The 19,640-nt window shown below is 46.0% G+C and overlaps 1 protein-coding gene across 2 annotated transcripts in view; it reads left to right on the plus strand.

Moving 5' to 3' along the window:
* The window catches only part of LOC126542002 (lachesin-like), a 105,462-nt gene that overhangs the window by 66,749 nt on the left and 19,073 nt on the right, over positions 1 to 19,640 (plus strand). For both annotated transcript variants that reach the window (XM_072286438.1, XM_072286439.1), the window contains exons 4-5: positions 3,126 to 3,330; positions 17,906 to 18,088. In XM_072286438.1, coding sequence (XP_072142539.1) covers positions 3,126 to 3,330; positions 17,906 to 18,088 — 388 coding nt within the window. The remainder of the gene's footprint in view (positions 1 to 3,125; positions 3,331 to 17,905; positions 18,089 to 19,640) is intronic.

The following is a 19,640-nucleotide window of genomic DNA, read 5'->3' on the forward strand; positions in this document are numbered from 1 at the left end:
ACGCACGCATCCGGTCAGGCACGTCTGTGCCTCGTTGTTGGTCTGGCCGTGCGCACCGCGCGCATCGATCCATGCACGCGTCTGTGAAGGCGGCCGGCCAGAGGACTTTGCCGAGACCCGTAGGACAAAGCAGAAAGGGTGGGGCAAGAAAACAAGAAAACAAAAGCAAAAGATGTCAGTGCGGGGGGGGCCGGCCGCACCACCACCGGTAGATCTCCGTTTCTCGGCGTGCCGTCGCCCGTATGCGCGGGCCTCCTGATATTTTCCCTAGCCGGGTAAAAATATACGCGCGCCTCATTCGCGTGAATATGGCCGGCTCCTAATTGCTCGCACGTGTGTGCGCGTATTCGTGGAGCCTTACGCTCGCGCTTTGAAAAGAAAGCGGGAAGAACTCTCATAACGAGAAACTGACTTTGACCGTGCGTTTTGGAAAAGAGGCGTCAGATTTATGTGCAACACAAGCTGCTACATTGTAAAGTTGTGAATTCAACTAAAATTTCGCTCGCCTACCAGTACGAATGTTCTTTAGGAAGGAACAAAAGCGAGCTGGCATTCAGCATGCAGGCGCGAAACGCGATGGCGCTCCAGATTTCAGCACTAACACCGTAACAAGTGCAAAAATAACCAGCAACGGAGGAAAATGAGCCATCTACTGTTAACGAAAGACCTAATGCAACAACATACAAAGCTCTCTCCCGGTGATCTGTAAGAAGATCTAGAGTCCTCATTTCACGCATATTGACCCTTATATAGTGCATATAATATATAGTGATATAGTGTCACTCCGTGTGTGTGTGCGTGCGTGTGCGTGTGTGCGTGTGTGTGCGTGCGTGTGCGTGTGTATGTCTGCGTATGCGTGTGTGTGCGTGTGCGTGCGTGTGCGTGCGTGTGTGTGTACGCGCACCTGCGCGCGCACTTCATATGATTTGGTCACTTCATGCATGGCCTTTGTCATACGTAATAGCATGCTTGACGTACAGACAGGAAAGCATCTGCAGTAACCATTAAAGTTTACCTCTTTTGCATCGCCTAGCAATAGCATCTTGTTCGATGGAACACGACGCAGAGTCCCTTGACCAAGTTATTATCATGGGAAAACAGACGCGGGAGGAATAGGCTATGCTAATTTATGGTAAACTCTCTGGAAAGGAAGCCTATTAAAAGGAAAGCAGATTTTCTCGTGAACTAACAGGTAAGAAAATATTCATTGCAGGCGCAGGGGTGGCTTCTAGAACAATAGCCTGACCTCGTGAGGTGCTTACACTCTTGAGCCCCACAGTTACTGTTGCCATGGCCGCTGTGCCTTTTTTCCGTGAATGCAGCAACACATTTTAACGGTAGCGTAGTGAAATTGAACAGTGCTTTCAAAAGTTCTGCCATGAAAGCGCATATTCTGGTACATCGTATGATACTTGTAAGTTGTAATGAACGATCTCATATCAACGTTTTTTACGGCACCAACAGTGGTGGAAGGTTAAATGGACAGGAAAGATGAGTATGAAGTTGAGCTGCGTGAGTAAATTGCGCTTCTGCAATAGCAAAACAGCTATTCTCGTCATTATAAGAGGCTCAGTAAGGTCGGAAAAGACGCAAAATCCAGAAACGTGTCCTCATGCCGCTCTGCAATTTCCCCACGACTTAGTCGTGACGTCCTGGGCTTTTACAGCGTCTACTTCGGTCTAGACGAGCCGTATGTAAAAATACTGAAAGATATCTATAGCAGCTCCACAGCCACCGTAGTCCTCCATAAAGAAAGCAACAAAATCCCAATAAAGAAAGGCGTCAGGCAGGGAGATACGATCTCTCCAATGCTATTCACAGCGTGTTTACAGGAGGTATTCAGAGACCCGGATTGGGAAGAATTGTGGATAAGAGTTAATGGAGAATACCTTAGTAACTTGCGATTCGCTGATGATATTGCCTTGCTTAGTAACTCAGGGAACCAACTGCAATACATGCTCACTGACCTGGAGAGGCAAAGCAGAAGGGTGGGTCTAAAAATTAATCTGCAGAAAACTAAAGTAATTTTTAGCAGTCACGGAAGAGAACAGCAGTTTACGATAGGTAGCGAGGCACTGGAAGTGGTAAGGGAACACATCTACTTAGGACAGGTAGTGACGGCGGATCCGGATCATGAGACTGAAATAATCAGAAGAATAAGAATGGGCTGGAGTGCGTTTGGCAGGCATTCTCAGATCATGAACAGCATGTTGCCATTATCCTTCAAGAGAAAAGTGTATCACAGCTGCGTCTTACCAGTACTCATGTACGGGGCAGAAACCTGGAGGCTTACGAAAAGGGTTCTACTTAAATTGAGGACGACGCAACGAGCTATGGAAAGAAGAATGATAGGTGTAACGTTAAGGGGTAAGAAAAGGGCAGATTGGGTCAGGGAACAAACGCGAGTTAATGACATCTTAATTGAAATCAAGAAAATGAAATGGGCACGGGCAGGACATGTAATGAGGAGGGAAGATAACGGGTTACGGACTGGATTCCAAGGGAAGGGAAGCGTAGCAGGGGACGACAGAAAGTTAGGTGGGTGGATGAGATTAAGAAGTTTGCAGGGATAACATGGCCACAATTAGTCCATGACCGGGGTAGTTGGAGAAGTATAAGAGAGGCCTTTGCCCTGCAGTGGACGTAACCAGGATGATGATGATGATGATGATGATGATGATGATGATGATGATGATGATGGCTTCGGTCTACCTGATTGTTTATCAGGGAAGAATAATTACACTACTTTCTAAAGGAACAAAAGGCTCACCCTAGCCGGTTTTGAGAATAGCTCCGCCAGTATCTTTCAAATACGAGAAAATAATCTAAAATCCGTGACGTCACCCCAATTGATATACTTTCATTGAGGAGTCGCTGCGAAGTCCTTAATAAAAATTGCGTGGCCTCGAGTTTCTTGAGTAACAGAGAATTCACCCCCCACCCCAAGAAAAAACGAAAAACATGCAAAATATTTTTGTAGTCTACTTTACCAGCCTAAGCTTGTTTATGGTTGCTCTTTAGTGTTCTTTCAAATCGGAGGTAGGTACGATAAGGTTGTAACAAAAGTCTCCTAGTTTGTTTCCATTACGTTTTCTCATTTTCCTTTTTTCTGCCATTGTGCGCAGGTTGCATGGTTGCGAGTGGAGAGCAAAACGATCCTGACGATCCACAAGAGCGTGATCACGCAGAACTACCGCGTCCACCTCAGCCCATCTGACCGTACTTGGCTACTGGTCATCGACAGCGTCCAAGAGTCAGACCGTGGGGGATACATGTGCCAGGTCAACACTGTGCCCATGCGCAGTCAAGTCGGATACCTCGACGTGCTCGGTGGGCTACGTTTCATTCGCTCGTTCGGTCTTTTTCCGGCGATATGTTTGGCTAGTAATGATGGTGCATGAAAATTGAGAATTGCCGCGTTTTGCAGAGCCCTCGTTAGCATACGAAATTCGTGAAGCGCTTTCTGAAATGTTAAGTGCAGAACGACATATATATATATATATATATATATATATATATATATATATATATATATAATGTATATAATCAGGCACGTACGCAGGATTTTTTTTGCGGGGGAGCCCAACCCGAGGTAACTTTTCTATGCAAATGAGGGGGAGGGTACTTTTACTAGTACAAATGTGAATAATGCCCACCATTCGCCATAAAGACGCGTAAACACGCAAAAAAGAATTTAAATAACGTGCATGTCACAGGTACGCCTGTGAGATACACCTCTTATTTACTTGGCAAACAAAGAACCACATCTAATGGACTCGCGCATGAAAGTTGCGCAGGAAGAACCTTGCCAAGAACAAGTTAACCAGCTAAAGTTCCAAAATACAGATTTCTAGTGGCGTTTTTTGAATTAGTTCTGGAAGAATTATAGACAAATGTATACTTGCGGAACAATCACAGTTCTTTTGTGTCCCTGCTTTACTGCTCTACCAAGTGCCATAACTGACTCGTGTTGTTATTTGGGAAGTTGCGTAACGATGCATGGTCACCAGTCCCGTACAACCGCGTAGAGCGCAGGACGCTGCGGTTCTAGACGTACTGCACCCACCGCGGTAGGTTAGAAAAACTGCCCCATTAGCACAGCGGGGCAGTAGCTACGTCAGGCGGCTCGATCGATAACTGTAGAAGAGTCATTCAAAACACACGGAACTATTCTCCACTTCCGGCGGCATTTCTTCTACTTCCTTTTTAAATAAAAAGGTGTTGATCGATAAGTATTTTCACAAAAAATTTTCGCTTTTCTTCCCTGTTTGGCTGCTGTCTTGGCTTTCTCCCTTAGTAGATCGCTTAATTTCTCATCTTGCGACTGTTGTTTCCATTTGCCAATTTTGCACGAAAAGTGCTGTAGAATTAAGGAAAAACCCGACAAGGTAAGGGGTGACAGTCATATTGCTTATGGGTTGAACGGTTATTGCAGGGTCAGATGATGGACGCAGTTTCGCAATATTTTGTTTACCACATTATTTAAACCATATCGCGGATATATGGTTCACAGGATCTGCCAGCGTCGCGGCGAGCCGTCACTCGAGGCAATAATGAAGCGAAAGGAAAAGTTAAATGCAACTGGCGTTTTCTCCGGCCACAACTCGTTCCACTAGCATACAGACCAGCTGACTATGAATCGAGTCCATTTCCTGGCCCTGGATCAGTGTAAAAAAACAAGCTTGAACTAACCCAGCAACAGCGATGCGCGTGATCGTTGAATAGATGGTGACATAAAAATTGTGTTGGGCATTATAAATAAAATAAAATATTATAATTAAAACAATACACTACGCCCTGCCGGCTGCAATAGATGGAGACAACTGAATTCATCTTGAGTTAATCGTGCGTGCACCGAATCGGTGAGAAAACTGGCCTCCACACAGGAGATGCCGATAACTACCGCCATCCAAAAGGAGTGAAAAGCTTGACAGCCGTTCCACTCAGTGAAGATGGAATGGCAGCGAAAGCTGACGACAGTCAACGCTCTCAAACGAAAAGCAAAGTGTTTCACCTCTGCCGCGGGCCGGCCTGAAGATAATGCAACACCGGGCCGACCCTCGGCGGAGGTGAAGCAGGCGTGAAGCACCCTGCATACGGGGACCAATCCCGAAAGTAGTGCAACGATGGGCCGATCCGCGGCAAAGGTGAAGCAGGTATTAAGAACACCCCATACGTAAGCCTATCCCGAAGATATTGCAATACCGGGCCCACCCGCGACGGAGGTGAAGCAGACGTTAAGCGCTCGCCATACGTGAGTCCATCCCGAAGGTAGTGCAATGCCGGGCCGACTAGCGGTGGAGGTGAAGCAGGTATTAATAGACAGTTTTAGTTACACGTACGTAGAGGCTTTGCGTACGTAGAGCTTCTACGTGTAAGCAGTGCGCATGCGTACAACGTAGCGGGCGCGCGCGCGTCTCACGGACGTACGTGAGATTCAATTCTTTGCGTGCGTTTCTTGCGCACGTAGACAGCTTCGCGCGGGAGTTCCCCGAGATCACGAACAAGCGATAGCGGGCCGCGCGCGCGCAGACGGCTTGCATCGAAACGCGGCGACAGGATTGATTTGGCTACCGCCGTGTTCACATTTCCCGATATATGTAGCTACGGGGTCCCTCTTGGCGTGCGTAGCGTACGTGTAGCTAAAAGCGTTTCAGATGGCGTGCACGTAAGGCACGTAGGCTTTTCACGTTTGCGTACGTGAAGCCTCTACGTACGTGTAACTAAAACTGTCTAATAACACCCCATACGTAAGCCTATCTCGAAGATATTGCAACACCTGGCCCACCCGCGGCGAGATGAAGCTGACGTTAAGCGCTCGCCATACGTGGGCCCATCCCGAAGATACTGAAGGGCGCTTTATAAGTTCCCGAGTCCACAGGGGTATGTGCCATTGATCTTGGACCCTTTCTGCAGTATCACCAGGATCGGCCCAGATGATGATTTTTCTGTTAACGGACGCCAAAAAACTGCCGAAGTTACTCGTACATTGCTTTCGCTGTAAAAGGCAGCAAAATGTTGACCGCCTGGTAGATTGATTTGTCGGCGCTTTAGGAATGTGTGTGAGGAGTGGTGGCGTGGGCGGATAGGGGGGGGGGGGATATGCCGCTTAATTTCGGTAGGGGGGGGGGGGGCGAGTGTTAACGGGTGACCGAGCGTTTTTTACGCGAAGGCCTTGGATCTCTGTGTGAAGATCGCGTTGGGAGGTACAGAAAATCGAATTGCTGGTGCCACTGCTCGCGCATCCGTAATCGTCTTCTTCCACATCGCTGCCACGTAGCTGCCGCTAATCATGCCAAAAAAGGCAAGTTAATATACCGTTCATTAAGAGACTCGAAACTGGGGCCTTTGGCGGGAGAAAACAAATCATGTGAAGTAACAGTGCATTCGAATGAGAATGTCAAGTTATTTGATGGATGTCTCTTGAGCGAGCACACTTTCGCCTTCACGCTGTTTGGCGTATGCTATAGTGAGTGTCAAATTTTTGTATACGTACCACGCTCATCGGCCGTGTTGTCTGTTCGCCTGTCGTTGCGCTGCGTGTTAGCAAAGACGGATGGCGCATTTCGTATCTGTACAGAACGGTGAACTTGCCAGCTCTGCATAAAGGAGTGGTCACCCGCCATCACTCGCGCTTGCTTGCCTGCCCGCCTCGTTGCACGCGCGAAACACGCCAGCACGGCGCTATATATATATATATATATATATATATATATATATATATATATATATATATATATATATATATATATATATATATATATATATATATATATATATATATATATATATATATATATATATATATATATATATATATATATATATACATATATATTGCTACTTAAACTATGAGTTGCCCACGCTATGGCACGAGTACTACAATGTTTTGAATGCTGTAGTAGAGTGTCGTTCGTGATGCGGTGCGTGAACCGTGAATTACTTGGGGCTTACGCAACTGAGAATAATGGTAAATAATATTTAAGACATCTCGGCCATAGATATCTGCTAAACTTCGTCATCTAAGATGAACGTTATCATCAGTATAAAGGTTTACTGATGGGCAGAGGCTTTTCCTTCGCAACTCCATATGGACAGGTCAGTCAGTACCTTACTGTAATCTTCCACAAATCCTTAGACTGGGGGAAGTGCCAACTGAATGAAAAACAGCCAAAGTCCTGCCTTTACATAAATCATATGATAAACCACTTCTCTCTAACTACAGGCCGATATCACACCCCAGTCATGCAAGATGTTAGAGCACATTATTCAGAAACATGTAATCGAATTCCTTAACTCTAATGATGTTATAAGATCTTCCCAGCACGGTTTCCTTCGGGGTTATAGCACTGTAACGCAATTAGTAGATTTTGTTCATGATATGGCTTCTAACCTAGACATAGGTAATCAAGTGGATGCCATTTTTATTGACTTCTCCAAGGCTTTTGACTCTGTGTTTCATTCTAAACTACTGGTAAAATTAAACGCCATATTCAATAATCCCTGTCTTGCTTCTTGGATGCCCAGTTTTCTTGGTTATCGCGCACAATTTTTCTTTTAAGTCATTGGACTCTACTCCTGTCGACGTTACGTCAGGCGTTCCTCAGGGATCCGTATTAGGCCATTTATTATTTCTAATATAAACCAATGATTTACCTCGCAACGCCTCAACTAAAATCAGACTTTATGCAGCTGATTGCGTATTATACGAATCTGTTAACTCCACTGATGACCACCACCGTCTTGTCCAATCACTTATGTTTTTCTGCGCTTGGTACGAAACGTGGCAAATGAACATCAACTGTAGTAAAACAGTCGTGATCGCATTTTCCAACAAACAGAGCCCCCTCTCGTTCGATTATTCTCTGGATGGCATTCAACTTAAAAGAGTGTCACAGTATAAATAGTTTGGTGTCATTTTAACCAAACATCTTTCATGGTCTCGACATACTCAATATGTAAACGGGAAAACCCTAAAAGTTAGGTTATTTGCACCGCACTTTAACTAAGACCCCCCGCGATACTAAACTGCTATTATATAAAACGCCAACTCGTCCTGTTCTAGAATATGGATCTGTTGCATAACTGCGAGTCGGCCTATAGTTGGAACAGATTCATATTTAAACAAACTGTTCGTGCGCAAAACAAACAGGGACAAAGCCCTCGTCCTTGTGTTACTCCTTTTCTTTGTCCGTGTTGGTTTTCCGCACAAAAAGTTTGTTTAAATATGCATCTGTCGTTTGGTTCCTGTACAAATAATGCGAAATAAGCTCGCTCAATAACGTTGAACGAAAATCTATCCGTTTCGTTTGCCAAAATTGCAGCCGCACATTCTCACCAACACATGCTCAACAATCTGTGAACATTGAGCCATTACTTTCACGTTATCACATTGAAGCCTTAAAACATTTATATACAATTAATAACTCCACCTCTGGTCTTTCTGATTGTAACTATAGCAGATTTACTAACGCAACTTGTACCCGTAGCTCCCACACCTTGAACGTAACACCTATTTATGCCCGTACTAACACATTCAAGTACAGCTTTTTTCCACGTACAGTAGAGCTTTGGAATTTTTCCCCTTTAACATTCGTTCACTATCACTAAATGGTTTCATAGCTACTACTGGTAAGCACTTCGCTAAAATGTAAAGCGCTTCTTTTTGATCATTCATGTTTTTGTGTTCATGTGCGAAATGCGGAAACACCCGTGTACTTAGATTTAGGTGCACGTTGAAGAAGCCCAGGTGGTCAAAATTTCCAGAGTCCTCCACTACGGCGTGCCTCATAATCCGAAAGTGGTTTTGGCACATAAAACCCCATAATTTAACTTAATTTTTTGTGTTCATGTGTGTTTTTAATGTGTAATGTATGGTAATGTATAATGTTTACACTACTGGTATAGCCCTATATTGGGCTGCAGTATATGTAAATAAATAAATAAATAAATAAATAAATAAACATCTGCAAGTATACTGTTCCCCGGCGTCGACAAAGCTCACACAGTACTCGCCAGATTCTTGGCCTGACCCAACCCTCTAAATCTATCCTGCATTACCCCCCCCCCCCCCCCCCCCCCCACCTCATTCACTCGGCTCCTATTGTGTTTTCATTGTTTGACGCTCGGTGTGTTCCTCTAGTAGGCCACTGCTTACCTGTCCGATGCCTTGGATGATCTGCCCAACATCGCCTCTTCGTCAGTTGGTTTCTAAATAGAATGGAGTCGACTCACATTATGTTACTAGTATGCAAATGTTATGGAGGTCGGCAGTATTACTTTTTTCCTTCTGAGGCAGGTGTTAAGTTCAAGGTGCAGGACTACGGGCACTGCGTCTGGGTAGTGCAGTTTCTTCTTTCCGAAAGTCTTGTCTTTTTCACGTTTTTCCTACTTCAACGCACGTCCAGATCAACGTGTAGAGTTTAAAGCATTTGAGGTGAGCCTGGGGTAGATGAACGTGTTAGCGGCTTTCTCTACAGTTTTTCATTTCTTAAGCTGTTTAGCACCATGCTTCGAAACTTTGTTCGTTTCTGTGCCACCTTTTGGCATCAAAAAAGAAAATGGTAGAAGTTGTACCTCACGGCCCAGGTAGCACAAAAGAGATACGTAACGTTTTCGTAGCATTTATCCAAGACGATAAAAACGGGTTAAAGAAGACACGAATGAGAGAACTTCGGCGGGAAAACGTCGTATATCTCTGCTAATGTCCGGCTTAATTTCTTTCTTGAGACGATCTAGAACAGGTCTGCAAGACGTATTCGAAAAGCTGGTCTAGAAATAGGATTGGGAAAGACACAAGTAATCCCTTTGGCAAAACTATTCGTAACCAATTTCTAAACGTTTTTAGGACGTTATAAAAAGCTGGTCTAGAAGCGGTCTTGAAAGGTTTACGATCATCTGAAGCTAATTTTCGCGGGTGACGGGCGCGATCAGACATGGTTGTTCAAAACACGCGTTTAGTTTCGCCTCACGCGACTGGCCTATGCCGCGCAGACGTCGTCAGCCGCACCCGTTGGCACGGCCTAGGCCAATCGCGTGAGGTGAAACTGATCGGGCGTTTCGAACAACGATCTCCAATCGCGCCCCAGATGAGTAGAAGCGTCGGTGTTGACTGTAAGAGCCATGGCGCAGTGCCAAGCACTGTTCCCCGCATGGCCGGCGCATCCTCTACCAAGTCGCACGAAAATGAGCCTGTTAGGAATAATAAATCCTTAATACCGCCTTTAGTAAGCTACGATGCTTACAACCACAATGGGAATGACTTCCTGCAAAGAACAAATGGCCACGTCTTGGCAGGTGGCCAGACCAAGCCCTTCATGCCAAGAGTGCATGAAATGAGAACATTGTGACAAAGCAAAAACACTTTATTAAAATGTAATGCTTATGCAAGGTTCGAACAAACTGTGTGAGAAATGCAAATAGAAGTAAAGGTACATCAACAATGACAAAAGTCGCAGAAAGGATTCCTAATGAACTCGAAAGTGAACATTCACTAGCACATAAACAAAATTCCAAGTACACATACAAAAATGAACAGAAAAACCTGGAGTGTACTAAAGTGTCTAATTTATCATAGTAAAGTGCACGTGCTATTAGATGGACTAGAGTTATGCATAAGTGACATCGAAACGAATGGAAGAAGTAGACTGAAAAATGCAAGAGTATGAATCGGATGGTAACTGCCTCCAAGCAATGTTACCTATCAGCTAGAAGCTTGAAAAGAGCACAAAAAGAAATACCACCGCATACCATTCCTGTGACAGAAATAAAAAAAAATGGGAACAATGCAAAATTGGAAATATTGCCTTTAGGATATATCAAAGAAGGTAATGGCGAGAAAAAATAACCATACAACAAAAAAGCAAAAAGTGAAATTAGTACAGAATACTTAAACGGGGGATTCAGTGTAACAAGTGAACACTACTGTAGTACAGCGAACGATGAGACAGTAATGCTGCATCTTGCCACTCCAGAACGTGAGAAATGAATATGCAAGCCTCATATTAGAAACTTACATAAACATGGAAATAAACTGGAATGCACTGGTAGCTGCATTTTTGTAACAAAGGAAGCAATGGTCATAATAAATAGTATGTGTTTTATCTAAAAAGCCCTTTACAAGAGGCAAAGTTGTACCTCTCTGGCAAAAACAAAGTTGCAACGAATAATTTGCAAACCAGCAAATACATTAATTAGCACACTGACATGTCACACTTTGCGCACATCTCCAGTCTCCTAAAGTAAAAAAAAAAGCACTCTCAATGAGAAAAACGTTTAACACATGTAGCCCAGAGCAAGTTCTTTGCCAGTTCACTCACACTTTTACATCCAAAAACTTTTGCCACAAAGTTTAGGCACAGTTCCACTGATGTTTACCAATTCACCCCCACTTTCACGTCCAAAAATATTTGGCACACAGTCCAGGCAGAGCTTCATATTATAAACAGCTTGAGAGCACCCTACTGATTATTGTGCAGTCCCGCTGCTGGAAATAGAACTGCCGCACATGCTGGTAGTGGTTTCAATGTAGACACACTTGCTGCCCTGGACAGGTATGCTCAGATATCTGCACTGGTGCTCCATTTTGTCGAAGTAGACACATTGATGCACTACGCTGGTAATTGAAATGTATTGAATGCACAAGTATTGGCTTCACCAGAGAGACTTGCCCACATACCACCACTTGGCATATATATGCACTTGCTCTTCACTCAGTAGCATTGAACTTAAAGTGTTCCCTATGTGGGAGCCATGTGTAAAACCGGTGTCACACGACCACTCTCGATCGCGATCACGCCCGATCCGGATCGAAATTATCGATGCGACTGGCTCACTCTCGTAGCTTGCGCAGAGGAGCCAATCACGACTGAGAAATTCGATTTGTAACGGACTGGATAGCGGCTAAAAGAGCCCCGTGTGAAACCGGTATCAAATAATGCACAGACGTACGCTAGGAAAATGTGTTGCACAAGGACAAAGAACTGCGACATGCCCTGTTGTGCGAAGCGCGCGAACAGAACACATCTATATATATATATATATATAAAAACTGCGAGAGCGCTTCGCGAACTCCATGCGCACACATGGCACCCGCACGAACTCGGCAGGCCGCCGTAAAGCGCGAAGGGCGCACAGCGTACATTCCGACACATGTCCCAAACTGCAAACAATCGTACTACCTAAAGCATACAAGTTATTTTATACCAAGGGCATACTCGACTCACGTATGCAGTATCCACAAGCGAGTTATGCAGCGTACATGCTGTATCCATTCGCCAAATAGTAAAATTGATAACAAGCACAAAGCTACAAGGGACTCAATACATTACTACCATTTGAGGCGTCAAATAAAATCGAATTTGGCCGTTTCATATATTGGACACAATATACGGACACATGTGGTACCCGGTAATACCATGAAATACCCATCACGTGGGTAAAGGGGGCGAAAACACAATCGAGAACCTGAAGCGCAAACGATAAAAGCACGGTATGGTGCACGCAAAATTCTGTCAGTGCGCTGTAGCGCGAGGGAAGAAAATAGGGCGAGCACTTGACCTCACCTTTTGGGATACCGCACTAGTACTGAATCATTAAAAAAAAAGCCTGTTTGAACCAGTTCCCTTGTCTGCAACACTCTTGCTAAACGGGAGACTAAAATACCACGATGACGGCTCTATATTGCGGAGATCGGCAAGGTGCGCACAGACAGAAATTTTGCCGCCTTTCTTCGCATTCTGCGAAATGCTTTCTTGTTAGGATCACGCATAGCGGCCGATCCCGACGCTAGGGACACACAGGCACGATTTCGTCCCTCTAACTTTCGTCCTTATACTGCCCTTAACGCCTTATTTACAGCGTCAGTGAAAAGGCGCCTCACATAACATGACAATGAACTTGAAGAGCTGATTAGTGCCCTCCACTCCGCGCCCTCCAATTGAAAACACTACTGATTTCCAAATTAAACTACACAAACAGATCGCACAACCCAAACTTATCACAGAACGTCGTTTTCTTGACGGCAAAACCCTGCAACACTAACATGACAAAGGGCAGCGGCAGCACATTCAGAACAGCCGCTATGATACCACAGCGCAATGCAAGTGCGATAACGCTATTATGCCCGGCTCAAATAGATCGCACATCCCAAACTAATCACAGAATGTCGTTTTCTTGACAGCAAAGCACTGCAACACTTACGTGACAAAGGGCAGCGGCAGCACATTCAGAACAGTCGCAAACAGACCATATATGGTCTGTTTGCCCGACTTCACGAATAACATGGCCGCCTTGGTCACATAACAATTGAAAACACTACTGATTTCCAAATTAAAACCACACAAACATATCGCACAACCCAAACTGATCACAGAATATCGTTTTCTTGACAGCAAAACACTGCAACACTTACATAGCAAAGGGCAGCGGCAGCACATTCAGAACAGCCGCAAACACACCACAGCGCAATACGAGTGCGGTGACGTGACGACGCCAAGACGACGCGACTATGCCCGGCTCGCCCGGCATCACGAATCACGTGGCCACCTTGGTCACATGATTTGACGACGGTATCGCCACCTTGCGCAAAGTTGGATCGCGTTGATGGGTTGTTGAATATTGTAGAAGCCGCTAAAGAGGCTGACGCGCCGTGGCATGGCGGTGGCGCCTTGAGTCGTTTTCAAAACGTATTCACCCCTCGTTTTTAAGCTGCCGGGCTTCCAACGTTATCAAAACGTATTCACCCCTCGTTTTTAAGCTATTTTTGTTTGGAACGTCTTTGATGCGTCGATTTTGGTCAAAAATCCGTTTCAAACGTTGAATCCCTTAATACGACGTTTTCAAGACTTTGTGTGCTACCTGGGGGGTGGCATTATTGTTCTGTGAATTTCTCGAAGTACCATGTCATCTGTAGATATATCTAAAACTTTCGTGAGAAAGTATTATTTATTAGTTTCACTATGAAAAGAAAAGCATCATCATGAACGCGGCGATGTTACATGAAAGTAAAGACGCGTCTACAATAAAAATTAAGTAAGCGATGTTATCGTTTATCTGTACTTTTCTTTTATATTGCTTTGGTAAAAGGCCGATGAAGTTCTACCAAATTTGCCGTCACATTACCCTCATTCTATCACGGCTGTACAAACATTAATCTTTTCTGCAAAGGTGCGCTTCCCTTGACCGACCACTTAACAGAAGACGACAAACAACTGTGAAGCAAGAACGACATACCCTCTCAGGGCACTTGAACACGATCTTGCCCCTCGGATGTTCCTAACGTGCGTTTTTTTTTTTTTTTTTTTTTGTGCTCAGTGCGTAATATACCGGGACCAATGGAAGCAGGTAAGAAGGTTAGCGAGTCAGTTGTCGCTGCAGGGCCAGACCAAATATTTGCCCACTTCGCTGAGCTTTCGAGCACCAGTACATAAGCGATGGAAACGCAATTTTCTTCCTTTCGTCCTCTCATCTCATCCACGGTGTGACCGCATACAAAAACTACGACGTTGAGCAGGGCATTAAGAAAAAAGTAAAATTGTCGCAGGGAAAATTGTTTAAAAGTAGGTGAGGGCGCAAAGAAAAAGAAATAGAAGAATGAAACGATTAAAAATGCAACCTCGAGAGATCGTCCAAGAGTCAAATTAGCTTAAATTGAATAAGTCCATGGGAGCGGCCCCAGTTGCCCGTGCACCCTAATATGGGCTGCGTGTCTCCGCAGTGTTTATTACTTCCGCTCCAATTAAAGCCGGGCACGCGCGACTCATCTGCGGCGCTGCGCACCACTGCGATCCGCCCCCTCCCCCATAGCCTTCCTCCCCTGTCTTCTTTCCCTCACCCTCAGCTGCCGAGTGCGCGGTCCGTCAAACGGAGCGCAAAACCAAAGACACGGGCACGGCAGAGAGCTTGCGGCCACCGAAGCAGCACACGTAAAAGGAGAAAAAGAAAGACCGAAAAAACGGGGAGCTCTATACTGGAATACCGCGCCGTCTAACTCCCCCTATTTCTTGCCTCTTCCCGCTCCTTCAACTCCGCTGAAGGACAAAGATAAATCAGTAGCGGGCCACTCTTTGCCAAGAGAAAAGGAGACGACGACGACGAGATAAAGCAGCCGAACCGCAAGAAAAACAACGCTTCGAGTAAAGGAGGGAAACGGAGCTGTACTGCTGCTCCTGTTTGCTATACGGGAAAGAGAGGACCTGAAGCGGCATCGAAAGACAAAGCGGCCATTATACCCCGCGAATCCTTCAAATAAATCCCTATTTTCTTTAGTTTAAATTATTTCGTTCCCGAAAGGCGACACTCCACTGTCGTCGTTTCGTTCCTCCTTCCATTTTCGTCTCTCTCCCTTCATCTCGTCCCGCTCTCCCCTTCCCCCCCCCCACCCATCGTATCCCTATAGGTCTCCGCCGGTCCCCTATATATACTCTCTGAAATAGAAGCAGTAACAGACGCCACCTTCCCCTTCGCCGATCCACTTATAAGGAGCGAGGGAAACGTTGGCGATGCGCACCAGAATAAAATTACGAGCAGAGGAGGAAGAAGAAGAAGATCGCGGGCGAACCGTGGCCGAGGCAAGGAGCGCGGTACGCGGGAAGATGTGAATCCCAAATTAGATTGTATCCTCGTCTTTTATTTCTTTCGCCGTCTTGTCTTACCCTATCACTGCGCCTTCGTTTCCTTCTTTGTTGTTGGTGTCATTCTGCGTCTCTTCTACCCCTGCTTCCCGCTTGCCTTTCTTGTGGCCCGGCTTTCGTTTCATCCACTGCACCTTGCTCGCCTCTTCTCCCCAAGCGCCTTTCCCACTACGCCGCTCGCTTCACTCCGGGTGTTCGGTTCCGCTCCGCTTGGCAGCGTCGCCGCCAGAAACACAAACCCCTTCATCTCCTTTCCCGCTCTCCTCACCCGTATGGCCTGGCGCTGCCGCACCTTCGGAGGCAACAACTGGAGGAACCACTTCATTGCGGATCCCTAATTTGATTTGGCTAACAAAGATGGCAGCACCCCCTTCTCCTTGCCTCCTCTTCCTTCTCCCCTTTCCCATGCTCAATTCTCCCTCCTGCGAGCAACGAACAACGCTGCCGATCTTGTGTACAGCCGTCGTACGCCCTTTCCGTCTGAGTCAGTTTTCACCCTCTTTTCCCTCCCGTGCGCGCCCTCTTGGACCCGTTTCTCCATAAGCAATTCCGGTCCCTGTCGGGGCGTCGCTGACGCCTTTTTGGAAACATGGGCACGACGGCTGGCTGGCAGGCAGGCAGGCTGGTGGGCAGGCAGGGTGCAGCTGGGTTTTTCCGTGTTTTGAGAATTCTTCCGCTGTCGGACGCTACACGGCCGGGGGCATTTCTGTAGAGGGCCCGCGCTCGAAAGCACCTCGCAGTCGTAGGACTCTCGCGCGCCGTCTGCGGTGCGCTCAAGCCAGCTGCCGCGTGCGGTGGGCGCCGTTGCAGGTGATTCGTACCTCCGTGTGGGCGTGTTAGGGTTGCACAGTTGCATTGTAAAGAAGGGCACAGAAAAAAACATCTTAAATGCCGTTGCCGCCGGAGAAATTAAAATTGGCGTTTCCGTTGTGGGTGACAGGGTCTGGCGTGTGACTCTCGAGCAAGGCGCTTCTGGTACGATGTGCAAACGTAGCACAGCGATTCCTCGACCCAGGTATGCCTTCTGCGGGTGGGCAGCCAGTAGCAGACGTTCCCGGGGATCACGTATTCTTGAATTTGTCTGTACACTTATGCGCTTACAATAGAGTCAGAATTTGCCTTCTCCCCAGTTCACGCGTACGATGCTGCTACTTTTACGCATTGTGTTCCCCTCAATTACTTTGGCCTTGTACTCCTATTGAAGTCGTTAGTGTTTATTAGCCGCCAGGGTCAGATAGTGTTTGTAAGAACTTTGCACACAAAAAGAACCTAAAAAAAGATCGATTATTTCGTCTCCCAGCTGTCCGCATGCATGGCATAATTTGATGAAACGCTAAAAACCTTAGCGATTATTAAAAATGCGAATTCAGAGCAAAGTCCTGAACCCTCACGGTGCGCAATGAAGGGCCTAATTTTGCTTCACCTTGTGCATTCAGAATAATGCTACCGGAATTCGGCGCCGGCATACGGCCTTCAGTGACCGCCCATGCGCGTAGCAGCAAGCCCAGGCCTATTGCGCCCTTCTTGGTTGAAAGAGGATTACCTCTTGCATCATTTTACATGTTTATGGACCTAACCAATACGTTTAGTATTACGTAATTAGAATTTCAAAACAGAAAATCGTCGCATTACGCACTTGGTATCTTGCCTGGTCATTTTCCTTTGGGAGCCTGCGCTCCGAACACACAGACGGACTCGGCTCCTCAGTAGCAAATAGACATCGGCTTGTGACTGGTGCGCGAAGCCTTAATGGATGGTCGACTACGAAAAAGCGAGGAGTTGTTGAGGGGCCATTTTCTTGCCAGCACAGACCTAATACAGCTTGCGTATCGCAGGTCACACTGGCACGTCACACTAACATCCAGTCTTAGCAGAACACCTCGCTAATATTCTACAGCTCATAGGATAGAGAGAGAGAAAAAAAATGAGTGATGAAGGCAGGAAAGTTAACCAGAACAAAGAATATGGTTTGCTGCCCTACACTGGGGGACGGGGGGAGAGGACGGTGGGAAGTCAAGAAGTTAATAGACAGGAGTTCTCCTTTGGAACGAAGGCTCGCAGCATAATATTCCGTAGGCCTTTTTATGAAGGCACCTCACCGGCCACATTTCTCCCAGAAAGCAGAAGGAATGCTCAAGTTTATATCCTACTGAATGCTAATGAGGGGCTTTCCTCTAAAAGTGTATGACCCGACACGACCTGCATAAGTACACTGCTATCCTTGGTTAACGCGTGCTTTCTACCTCCCCTGGTTGTTTCCACTGCTGGCCCAGTGCCCCCGGACATCGTGGGCAGTGAAAGCAGCTCTGACGTACTGGTGCGCGAGGGGTCGAACGTGACAATCGTGTGCCGAGCCAAGGGCTACCCGACGCCCCGCATCACCTGGCGACGGGAGGACGGAACGCCCATTGCCGTGGGAAATTGGCAAGAGCAGCTCGGATCGACCGCAACTGACAGTCAGTAGAGATGCATTCATTTATTGTCGGCATTTAACATTACAGAGCAACGCAGGGGCTATGGAAGGTACTGCAGTAGGGGAGAGGGGAGAAAGAAGGTTTCATCCGGAATAATTTTGAGTGCCTGGAATTACCTAACGTGAGCGTAAATCTAAGTATACTTAGATAGACGGATGTTCTTCAACTATGTGACATGACGAAATTATAATTATCGCTGCTTCCGATTGAGTCGTTCATGTTGCGTGAGGTATTTAATGCGAATACTTAAGTACCAGTCCCTGCTTTGCTGTTATTTTATACCCCCGTAACGCGAGTCTACTTGTGCATTCGCTACCCTACTTGGAGTCGTGACTAAATGTAACTGTCAAAATGCATGAATAAATGTCGTGGTATGAGGGATCGTTGGATTCCTTGTAGCGCCCACCGACGCCGCAACGCGAGGTCACTAAGGTCGGCGCTCTCAGCCAGATGCCGCGGTGCGAAAGACAAGGATAATAAGGATCGGCGGCGCGTGCTCGATGCGCAAGAACGGCACGCGCAGTGTTGTTCGAGGTGCCTGCTAAGCTGGTCCTCTTGGTCGGGAGCTCCGCGGCAACGACCCGTCGGTCCCCGACAGCCTCTGTGACCCTCCCAAATACTGACTGAGCCCAATGCTGCTTAGTTTCGGTCAACAGTTTCACTACTGCTCTTACCATATAAGTTTTCGAACAACTTGATGGGACTTCGAAGCAAATTCTGTTTGAATAGTTACTTGAATTAATATAACGCGACATTGACACGTCGAGTTCTCACGCTAGCCGTACAAATGCAGAGCGTGTTCGTTAGCAGTGCATTTAATGTACTGTGCGCGTCTAACTTGGCTCATATACCGGCTTCTCAAAACTAGTTTTCGTTGTGTGTAAATGTGGGCTAAGTTCTGCGCTCATTTTGAATTCAATTGTTCTTTTGTTTTCAACGTAACTTCATTTTACTCGCCTTCAGACGACCTTTATGCATCCTTCCCCCCAGCATAGTTCCACAAAGGAGGATGAATTTTTTTTTCTAATTCTATGTTTCGGAAGAATTACTGTCGTGTTTAACGATAGCATATGAGTCGTGTTATTTGCAAATAAAATTCTTTTTTCTCTTTCTCCACTTTCTTTTTAATTTATGACCCTATGCATTGCTTTATGCCCTTCTGACATAGCTTGTTCAGAAATACTGTAAATTATTTTAAAAAGGGAAAGCTATAAAGCTGTCCCGGTGCGATGCTGTTGTAGCATTTGGATTGTACTACTGGGAACTACGTTTGCAGGCTCGATACCTGGCAGTGCTAGCAGGCTTTCTACAGTGAAGAAACGTGAAAGAAGCTGTGCTGTGAGGCTGCAGCCTACAGGGTAAACGGCCTCGGAGGGTCTGAGTGAGAGATTGAACGTCTTTATTAAAAATAAAACGAAAAAAAGAAAAGGAAACAAATTTTCATGGCATCAGGGCCTAGTAAAAGAATGAATCTATGAAGGTCATTGCTGTTTATAAAACTTAAAGGTCTACATTTTTTCACAATCCCTCGTAG

The sequence above is a fragment of the Dermacentor andersoni genome, chromosome 2 (genome assembly GCF_023375885.2).
Source record: "Dermacentor andersoni chromosome 2, qqDerAnde1_hic_scaffold, whole genome shotgun sequence".
In the NCBI taxonomy this organism is placed as follows: domain Eukaryota; kingdom Metazoa; phylum Arthropoda; class Arachnida; order Ixodida; family Ixodidae; genus Dermacentor; species Dermacentor andersoni.